The sequence below is a fragment of the Aristolochia californica genome, unplaced genomic scaffold, assembly GCF_029961685.1.
Source record: "Aristolochia californica isolate CCGP_79_NKW_82.1479 unplaced genomic scaffold, dmAriCali1.0.hap1 SCAF_1, whole genome shotgun sequence".
NCBI classification, from domain to species: Eukaryota; Viridiplantae; Streptophyta; class Magnoliopsida; order Piperales; family Aristolochiaceae; genus Aristolochia; species Aristolochia californica.
The window spans coordinates 54,632,829-54,643,598 of NW_027181770.1; the positions used below are offsets into that span (position 1 = coordinate 54,632,829).

Below are 10,770 nucleotides of genomic sequence, written 5' to 3' on the forward strand. Positions count from 1 at the left end.
GCATACTTTCCGAGATGGGATTCTCTGGTCAGCCAGTTTCTATCCATGGCGTACGCAGTACGCAGTTAATGGAGCAATTCCCTTTACATGCCAAGCTCCAGTCCTTGTACATGACACGAGGATGGAAAAGAAGATATTGATCTGGGTCAGTGGCTCTTGCCCATAGACGCCTACTTTCTATCATATATATCCCTAAGCAATTCCCTTTCTGCATCAGTGACCTACCCACATCAAGTACTTCCAGGAAAACGGCAGTATTCTACAGATTTCTTCAGAAAAGAATCTGCATTAATGGAGCCATTTCAATGAAACCTACTAGGCAGGGAAACTGATACCACTGGGACCGAAAAAATGGTGTCCAGAAACGATAGACTCGGTACATCCTTCATGAGAAAGGGCGCTTTTCACTTTCCTTCCTCAAAATATACCCATTAATGGAAGGATATTATTTGCATGGGAAATCACTCATTCTAGATTGCATTTAATTGCAGAGTGGAGTTGAAGAACTCTCTTGGGTTTTGACAGTCTGGAACCTGGATTCTTCTCTCTCTCTCTCTCAAAATCTTAACCTCCCTTGCTTGCTTCGGTTCAAGGCTCTGCCTGGAAGTTGTGAAGCTACCATAACGAGGAGTTCAATTAACACTTGCATTCATGTGATCCATGTGGATGAGGAGAGATGGGGAAGTTGAAGTTTTTGATCAGTTACAGGCAAAACTTTCCACCTGTTCTACGATCGAAGCCTCGTTGTGTGAGAGAAAACGGGTGAAAACTCCACTCTCCATTAAAGTTCACAACAAAGGCAATTGGTTCTCTCTTGAAAACATAACAGTAGTATTTGGGCAAATGTAATAGACATTTACAGACTACCAACTAAAGGGCTTTTTAGAGGATGGATGGAGAAGAAGCTTAATGGAAGCTAACCAGGCAGCTCCTCTGTCACACTCCGTCTGACGTGAGGAATTGTGGGTTCTGTTGGACCTTTCGCAGAGAAAGGAAATGTATTCTTCCATAGTTTCAATACCACTTTCATGGAGTTGGTTGAGCAAGGGGCTAACCCAGAAAAGGCAAATGGATTCGGAAAGCAGAAGAAAGATCCACTGGTACGTCACCACAAATCGGAATTAACGGACCCATTGCCACCACCTTTTGCCCACAGTTGGTTGGATCTTGGAAATTTTACACCTTATATTGTCGGCCAACTGTATCTGTATATTGTATGGGATGCACGTCACAACGGCTAATATTTGACGGACGAGAAGTGTACAGAAGAGGGAAAGATTACGAGTCAGGATACCTGTATTCTGTGAAAGAAAAAAACAAAAATTGCAGGTGAAACGAAACAATTATAAAGAAATGGAAGTGATGAATATTTTATTGGGTTTCACATAATATAATCGCAATCTCCAACCTCCCAATTAGCGTTACTCAGAGATAGGATACACGGAAGGGTTGGATGAATCCACTTGGGGGTTTCCAACAAAGCCAGTGCCAAGTGCCAACAGCCATGGCGCGGAAAGGAGAAAATGCACCAGAGCAATGAATGCGATGAAGAGAGCTAAACGCCCCGAGCTGAGAGAGAAATCAATTTAATGGAGGCAGGACAAACCACGGATAGGCGAGCCTTCGAATCAGAGCCGCGTGGGTTCGTGGGTCCTGCGCAGAGGGTACCAAAGCAGCAATTGGTGGCTGCATAAAGAGGTAAAATGCCACGAGTAGTAGCGTAGGCGAGATTCTTGTTTTGGTACTAAAATGGGGTCCTCCTCTCGAGTCCGAATCTTCACATTTAGATATGGGGATTTGGCTGCATTGCTGGGAGCGATGCTAAATCGTGTGCCTTGAGCTGGTTTTAGTTCTATTGCGGTTTTTCTTTCTTTTCTTTTTCTGTTAGGATTTGGTTTTGGGTGAATGTGTTGGACGGTATGATCCGCAGGTGTTCATTTGAAAATATTTAAACAGTGATGGTGGTGGTGGTGTTGTTGTTGCCGGATTTCGAGGAGTTTCGGTGAAAAAGATCTATAGATCTATAGAGTCGGTCACAGGAGAAGGTGAAGCAAGAATTTGGGCGACAAAAGGGAGGGGAATAGATTCGATAACGTTCTTGGATTTGCGTGGTTTTCAAGGGAGTTGATTTGTCTCTCAGACAGAGCAAATGGGGGGAGAGATCTGCGCCTATCAAATAGATTAAAACCATTTTTTCTCTCTTTTTAAAAATCTTACTACTTTTTTGCTTTCCTTTAAATAGTCCGTATTTGACTCACGAGACCGCGAGATCTTCGTTTCTTGGCTGGCTTTTTCAGATGTGAATCGTCTTTTTCTTTTTCTCATTTTCTGCACTCTCTTCTCGGTTTTTTCGGATAATTGGGTAACAAACAGATTTCTCCTGTGTTTCTGTCTTGACTTTTCTCAGCCCTCTTTGTTGAGTATCTCATGAATTTTCAGAATCTTGACGCGATGCATGTTTTGCTAAGTGAATCGATGTGAAGGTTTTAAAGTTGATTCACAAGGCACTACTCCATATTTATAGCCACATTCCAAGCAGAAGAATTCGATCAGTTCCGTCTTCTTCATACCCAAAGAGGTGCGAGCAGTAGTTGAATCGATAAAATGCTGGATCTATTCTCTTGTACTGAGATTTTCCTGGCTGATTGATACTCTCTGTCGTTTGCTCGAAGATATTACCGTATGTCTCGCATCGAATGTTTCACCGAAGCATCAAATGGCTGTGATTTGAGATGAGATGAAACATTATGGTAATCCCTTTCTTGTGTTGCAGCGATTCGACCTCTACGGCCTAGTTAGTTGAACTCGAAGAGCGAAGAAGGAAAAGAATAAAGAATTTTGGATCCCTTTGGGTAGATGGCAGTTCTGATTGAACTGGTAAAATACAAGGATGCTACCCGAAGATCAGCTCCAGCACCAACATCAAAATCAAAGATCCAGCAACAGCAGTAGCGCTGGATGTGGGACACGATCTTGTAGAAAAATCAAGCAGAAAAAAGTGCCCCAGCGTGGACTAGGCGTTGCACAACTAGAGAAGATCCGACTGGAAGAGCAACAAAAGAAAGAGGCTGCTGCGGGGTCGTCTTCCTGTTTCGTTGTTCCTCTTCCCGCCGATGCTTCGTCCCCCAATTCTCACTTCCAGGCGGGGATTTCAATTCCCAACCTGGAAATCTTTAATCCTCCGCCACCCCCCCTTCCAGTTCCCATTACACCTTATATGCAACGTGACATCATCACCAAACAAGTAGTTTCAGGCCCCTTGACCATGATATGGAATGGATTGCGCTTTGATCAGCATGACGTTGATCCTCTGTTTTCATCTCGTTCGCTCTTGCACAATGATCCTATTCCGCCCTCAGGTCTTTTCAGTACAAAACAACTTCCGCAGCTGCAACAACTCTCTTCCCTGGTAAGGGAATTGAAGCTTTTAACTATACTGTGAATGGCTTGTCAGTAACCATTGAGTCTATCACTTCAATTTTCTGTCTAATATAGCTGAAATTTTTATTCAACACCTTGTAGGTGAATGTTTCACCACCTTCATCATCGTCTGGAGTCAATCTTCAGATGGAGCCCCCTTCAAACCAAAGCTACTGTAGCAATTCAACTCCTATATGGCCAGAGGAAGAAAGGGTACGTATCTATCTTTATCATGATTTTTCATTTTCCTTTTCTGGGTCTATTTTTGAACAGGAAAAACCATCTCAGAATCTCCAATACTTGTTTGGCTGAAAACTGAAAATGAGAATGGGTAACACTAGTTCTTCATCTTGACGTATGGAGCTACCAACTGTAAGTTGATTGTGGACATTCTAGGTGTGTTTATTCCAACTAGGTCTCTCTTTCTCCTATAAAGATGACCAATGGTTACATGCATACTGGACACCATTTGCATGCTGTTTAGTAGTTTATTTCAGCAATTTCTCTTTTTTCATTGGTTAATCAGTTGTGCAGCTTAGTTCACTTCATTCATTTAAGATTTTGTCACTCTTGTGTTTCTGGGAGGGTGGCATATGTATATTCTAGGTGAAAAGTTTGATTTGAAGAGTTGGGTCTCTTTGTGATTGTGGATTTGGTTAGAATGTAGTATAGATGGCTGGCTTAAAGCGCTCCTGGCCCTTTGCTGTTGAGCATGCACCAGGCAGCCTGACATCCTACCTCCGAAAATTGCCAACATTTACCTCATCATCTAATGAATTGGAAGAATTCACTGGTGTACCTGATTCTTTCAAATTCGATCCAGGCAGCACTATTTTCAGGTCAAATTGTGTTTTAAATTTATGTCCCTTGGCATTCTTCAATGTAGTTGCTGATTAAGTTGGTTATAAATTGATATGAATTGCTCCACTTGGACAGGGAGGGTCCTGGTCCTAGCTCAAATACAGTTCAACTGGAATACCCTAACCCTGGGAAGTGTACTAAACAGAGTGGAGCAATGGATGGTGGCTTTCTCTCATTAGCTCCCCCAACTACACCTCTTATTTCAAAATTCAAGCAGCCCATCTCCTATGATGAATTGGATTCACACAGAAATCAAGTAAGTGTGTCACTGCTAAAGATGAAAATTCCCAGTCTTTCTGATAAATGTGATTTTGACCCGTCTTTAATCCCCGTAAAATGTTCTAGGGGAGCATGGAAGAAGTGCTTGACAGGATTGATAGGTCGAAACAAGAACAGTCACTACAACAACAACCCTTCTATAGCTTCTTTCCGGCAGGTCCGACTAGCAGTGCAGCGACATCCAGTGATAGGAGGGGCAATGGAGCAGAGAGTGTAGATCTCAATCTAAAGCTGTGACAGGGTGATGTGGGTGAAGCTCATGTTGTGTTCTTTGGTATACAGAGATGACACCTGACTTGTGAATCCAGACCTCAACCCGAAGAGATCTGATGTGCACATTGGAGGAATTTGATTACTTCAGATACTTGAGTTAGCCCATGCGAGTTTTAGACCGGAATAGACGAGAAAGATTGTAGATTCGTTTTACTAGTGTGAAAAAGCAGAAAACTAGTAATCTTTTGACTTTCGTTGTTTTTAACTTGAATGAGGAGAAGAGTTGAGATAATTTGAGACCTGAAATTGATTGTTGTCTCCACCGAGGGGCTCAGGAGAAAGAAGCAGTGCAAGTAAATCGTAATGGCTTGAAGTTGTTATGGACTAGTTAGTGTGAAAAGCATCTCTGAACTGTGCATAGACCAAACTGATCATATGCAATTTCACATAATAATTTTGAAATTGATTGTGAAGGATCAATATAAAAAATTGTAAAAGTTGGATTGAAAAAATAAATACAAAATCGAAGGCACTTTTTTGGTAAGTTGAAACTTACAACTCTTCAACAGCCTTAGATCAATTAGGATTTTGATCAGTTTCTTGGAATTTGAATAGTACCTTAGAGTGGGATCCACAAGAAAATTTGGTGTAAAATTTTATTTTTGCCCCTAAGGTCACACCTATTAAGTTGTGGAGCTAGCTTAATAAACGCCCTATGCTGAGTTGGTACGCAGATTGACCTTCGCGGTAAGGTCACCATGGGGGTTGGAAGGGGGGCAAAGCCTTCGCCAAGTCCACGATATATTAATTGTTGTATCATTAAGGGCAATTTGGGAATTTCACTCTTATAAAGCGGTTGCCCTAATTTTCTCTTTATATTGGGAGGGGTGCACTACTAGGGTCTTATGATTATCATCTGAGGAGCATTGGTTGCGGCCCAGAGAGGTTAGAGAAAAACAACACATGTAAGTGTATGCAAGCTCTCTTGTAAATTATTTCATTTTTATAGTGGATTACTGCAGCGGCGGAAGACATGACATAGTATCACCTTGAGGCGAACCTTTATAAATCTTGTTGTGTTTTTTTCGTGCTTGTTTTTTTCCTTCTTCTGCGTTTATTATTATTGTTCTTATTAGTTTAAAATTAGAGCGTTTAATCCATAACAACACCTCCTTGCTTTCTTTTTGCTTTTATTGCCACCTTCACTTGCTAATTCTTGTTGTTGACTCTTCCACATATTATATTGTGCTTCTTTGATCTTCTTTCTTCTCATATAAGTTCTTTTGAGGGTTAATTGAGTACTTTATCATTCCACCCTCTTGGCCACCAACCTTGCCTTCAAGGTTGAAGAATAACAAAATTGTTGCAAGCTTTCTTCTAATTAGGTCGAAGTGCATATTGTGATATCTTCTGATATGCTGAAATGTCACCTAATGTCACCATGTACTAGAGTAGATATTTGTTGAATTATTTGAGCCTAAAAGAAGGCAAATATTTGTGCAACCTTGCAGGCTCAATTAGCAAGGTGATCATTAGCTTTGTATGTATGCAAATGGACTTTAGCTAACGTGTGTTGGAGGGATTTAGAAAGTGGAGGTGATTGGTTAAGAAGTGGTGGTAGTGGTTAATGTGTAAGGGACACATGTGTGGCATGAGAGTTAAGGTTGGGAAGGTGGTATGTGTGAGGTTTGATTGGTCGAGACAAGTTAGGGTTTGTACTAAGTGAGATGGGTTGGGGTTGAGTTGGAAAATAGGGAGGTAATGTGCAATATGGTTCTTAGAAGGAATAGGATGGGGATCATCATGGGGCCGGGTGGCTGGAAAAGTAGTTCGGTAGTGTATGGTTTGGTGGTTTGTTTTATGGTGTAGTGGGGGTGGAGAGGATTTGTTTGGGAAGGAGAGGGAGTGGTTGAGATTGATGGAGAATTGTTAAGTTTCTTTTGGTGGCACCTCCTCTTCTTTCTAATTTTCTTATTCTCTCCTTCTTTTGGTTCTTTGGGGGTTATTTGGGTTTCTATTTTCTACAAAGAATCAAATTACTATTTTTACCCTTAAGGTTGTGGCCCTTGAACTTTTTAAAAATAAGTGCCCCTAAATTACAAATTAGCCAATATTTGGGTTTGCATTTTCAAACTTATCCCTACACCGCAAACCTATTGTGACAAGGGTGCGCATATTGACTTTCCAACATGTATCATACACCCTAATATCCAATATGTATTAGTTGTATCAGTCAATAAGCTCCCACACTAATACATAAACCATATCAGTTGTATCTCTTATGGAAAATCTAGTACATATCAACGATGTGCCTACCCCTACACACCAATGAACCCTGTCCTTGCCCTATTCTTGTGACCCATGGGAGGTGCCCATGAGCCACATCTCTACTAATCCTCATAGCACACCCAAGCAATCTTTCTCATAAGTAGTCCCTACAATTTTATTATCTTACTTTTTATTTTAAATTTTATGTTGCCATCACTTATGTCCAGTTGAAGTTTTTAGGGCTAATCTCATTCCTATGCCCAATCCCATGCTAGTTTTTAAGGGGAAACCCATCCTCACTCGTAGGGTAAAATAAGAAATGTGTTCCCGCCTCAAGCAAGTTAATAGGGGTTGGTTCCGCATTTAATCCTCCCCATTGTCATTTCTATTCTTGCACACAACTTTGTAATTGTAACTAGTTAAGATTTTAAAATGACTCGTGTCATAATTTGCTGACAAAAAAACTTATTTTGCTAATGCAGGAAGACAAAACTAAATTTTTATAGAGAAAAAACTTTGAAGAAGTATATTTCTCTCTTGAGGAAGGTGAAAATACACAAAAATAGTGTACAATCTTAACATGTTATCATAAAGTCTATAGAATAATAGAACAACTACAAAATTTTACATAAGATAAAAATTTTGGCTAAAAAACCTATCTTTCAAACTAAGTATTTGTTTATCCACATCAAGTTTTGAATGTTTTGGAGGAAATGTGAGAGTACTGGGAGAGAAAGTGAACCATTAAATAGTGGTAGAAGAGAGGAAAGGTATCAGTTGCTAAAACGTCAAACTTTTTTTCTTTCCTAAGAATCCACAAAATCTCCATGCTAAGATGCAAGATGAATATAAATAAAAAAAACAAAATTCAAAAATAGAAATAATTAGCTAATCTAATACGTTTTTTAAGGAAATTCTTGTTATCTTTATGGTTACATAGGTGAAGTTTAGGAAGCTTGTAGTAAATAATACATGAAAGAAATAACTTCATTTCATATGGGTAATATAGTTAGTAACTTCAATTAAGAAAAGCATAGCTCAACTTCTCTAAGATCTCACTTCAAAACATCAAATTATAATAGATGAAAATGCATTTGCTTCCCCTCAAAAGAGATAAAAGATTGGTCACTAAATAACATTCCACACCATCAGTACTAATTGTTAGGTCCTGTGAGGAATAATACTAGAGGGAGACGAATGGGTTTGTTAGCTTTTACTACCTAATTTAACTCTTTTTTATCTTAAATCTATCTGTTTAATGTACACAAGATTTATATGGATTCACAATCCTTCCATAGATTGCTGATCTACTCCAAAATATTTTTGTACTTCGGAGTTCCACTAATTTTAGGTTGCCCTAAGGTATCTATAGTAAATCGCCTATAAGGACAATTATAATTGTTGCACACATATAAACTTAAGTCACTCAATTGACTATAATAGCCAACTTACAATAGCACACCCTCACTTAGTCTACAACTACAGTTTAGGCTTCCAGTCTGGACCCAACAAAAGGATTTTCAAAGGCACCTTAGGGAATCCAGCCTAGACCCATATATGATTCTCAACAGCAAAATACTTCACACGCAAGGCCTAAACCAACAATGGGATTTTCAATAGCATTTGCCTTCACCAGGACTTATGGCTCATAGTAGTAGCAAACAAGGCTTAACAACTTCTTCCCACAACTTCAACAGCTTAGAGCAAGTTTCTTGAGATGGGGAATGATCATGCCTTACCAAGGAGTGACATAATGAGCAAGAGTTGTTTGCTTTCACTTTCAACTCAAACTAAATGCCTTTTAATAGGTAGATTTCATAATATGTGAGCCACAAAATAGGTACAAAAATTTTAAGTACTGGTTTAACTTAAATCATAGCTTAATAAGTCCTTGTATGATCAAATTTTAAAATCAAAACTCCATAAAATGGGGGAATCAATCGAGTCAACTTGACTCAAATATGATTTTACAATTCATGCACACTAGTCAAGGATTGCATATCCAGTTTTTCTAAACCAAGTTCAATCAAAGAATTTCAAAGTATGTGTGCAATGAAACTTGGATTTTAAATATTGTGGCCCAATCAATCAATTAGGTGTAATAACCCATTTTCAAATACCCCAATCAAATTCAAATTTTATAATAGCCACTTCAAACTCTCTTGTTAGAATAATCAAAATGATTTCAAAATAATACGACATGAAATCTAGCAAGGATATAACTAAGTAGAAAAGATTTTAAAATTAATGCATAAGAAGTACTTAACTCTTTTTTGTGGGTTTTTAAATCACAAATCAATCCTCCACATTTGATTTCAAAATGTAATAACCCTTTGGAGTTGTCACTTTTCATCCAAAAGTCGAGAGAGAGAGAGAGAGAGAGAGAGAGAAAATTTAACACGAAATCAACTTAAATACTTGAATTTTTAACATTCAAAGATCATTGAGCTTAGAAAGGGAAGTTTTGTCCTTTTTTAAATACTGACTAAACTCGATTAAAAATCTTTTTAAATCTTTGAAATGAACTGCTAATCACATATATAGGTCACTATAGATTTTGGACAACTATTTTGGCCAAACTAAAACCTTCAATCTTATTCCACAAATTTTCTAGAATACATTGTCTGATCAAATCTCACTTGGTTAGTCGATCTTCTTCAAATACTCTTTCTTGTTCAACTTCATTTGATCCAGTTGTCCGATCATGTATGCAAACAACTTTGAACAAATATTTTTTTGTCTCAACTTGTTTGGTCGACATTGAATTGTTTGATCGACTTTCTTAAGTGCACCTTCTTCATCATGTCTTCGTACACATTATTGGTCTGGTAGCATAACCTTTTTATCTTTCTAATTGTTGGGGCAACTTGCAGTTTGATGGTTGGCCTTCTTTGTTTTTGCTCTAACTTTTACATGTAACATTCGATTGATTTGACTCGAACGAATGATTTTTTTCTTCCTTCATCTTTTCTTTTCTACTTTGTTTTGATTGGGTCATCTAGTCAACTTTGATCGTTTTGATGACTTGCTTCTCTTCTTTGTTTTGTTCTTTTTTTTCTTTATCTTCATTTTGGGGCTTTCTTGCTTAGTATGCTGAGCTTTGTCACTTTGGCAAATGGTGCTGGTAGGCCATTTAACAGTTTGCTTCTAACATGAGCTATTTGCTTTCCTCTTTGTGTGAGTCATCTAGTTGGATATGTGTCGGTTGAATGAATGTATTGCTAAAAATTTCTTTTTGGGATTTAAATTACAAATCAATCTTAATATTCTTCATTAGTAAATTCAAAGTCTTTTATCATCAAAATTATTTTTCATGGAGATCTTAAGCCCAAATAAATATCCAATTAGTCAACCCAAAAGGTTTGCTCTTGCCTACCCCTTTTAACTAAGGTCAACCAATCAATAGATGTAGGCATACTTATAGCTAAGGCTCAAATGCACATGAATTTTTTTGAACTTCTTCAAGCGAAAGTTTGATTGGGTCCCCACAAATTTACCTTATCGTAGTGTTTTGTTTGCTAACCTCCACATGAACATTGTCAATGCCTTCATGCCATAATTTGAATACTTTTAGTCGGTTTAAAAGTGAAGCTTCTCTCACCACTCAGTGATGCTTCAAGTGTGCCTTAGTGTGGCAGGCATGTCGATGACTTTTGGTGGTCAAGGATAAGTAGGCAATGTGGTTCTATGTTAGGTGTGGATGTCTACAAAAGTTCAAGACTATGGATC

The 10,770-nt window shown here is 38.5% G+C and overlaps 1 protein-coding gene across 3 annotated transcripts; it reads left to right on the forward strand.

Annotated features, from left to right (window-relative positions):
* The first annotated feature begins 1,478 nt into the window (after positions 1-1,478).
* Positions 1,479-5,065, forward strand: LOC137951394 (protein SPEAR2). Of its 3 annotated transcripts, none has more exons than XM_068798036.1 (6): positions 1,479-1,698; positions 2,774-3,409; positions 3,523-3,633; positions 4,093-4,259; positions 4,357-4,537; positions 4,627-5,065. In XM_068798036.1, the coding sequence occupies exons 2-6, from the start codon at positions 2,891-2,893 to the stop codon at positions 4,795-4,797; spliced, it is 1,149 nt and encodes a 382-aa protein (XP_068654137.1). In that variant the 5' UTR covers positions 1,479-1,698; positions 2,774-2,890; the 3' UTR covers positions 4,798-5,065. The 3 variants fall into 3 exon arrangements, with proteins under 3 accessions (XP_068654137.1, XP_068654128.1, XP_068654118.1); XM_068798027.1 differs by lacking the exon at positions 1,479-1,698 and adding an exon at positions 1,789-2,680; XM_068798017.1 differs by lacking the exon at positions 1,479-1,698 and adding an exon at positions 1,789-2,578.
* Positions 5,066-10,770: the final 5,705 nt, after the last annotated feature.

What these genes read in the sequence shown, in the direction of transcription:
- LOC137951394 (XM_068798036.1), top strand. Translation starts at nt 2,891, where the DNA reads ATGCTACCCGAAGATCAGCTCCAGCACCAACATCAAAATCAAAGATCC. An exon ending in TGCAACAACTCTCTTCCCTG is followed by an intron (nt 3,410 to 3,522) that starts GTAAGGGAATTG and finishes AACACCTTGTAG; the next exon opens with GTGAATGTTTCACCACCTTC. An exon ending in CCAGGCAGCACTATTTTCAG is followed by an intron (nt 4,260 to 4,356) that starts GTCAAATTGTGT and finishes CCACTTGGACAG; the next exon opens with GGAGGGTCCTGGTCCTAGCT.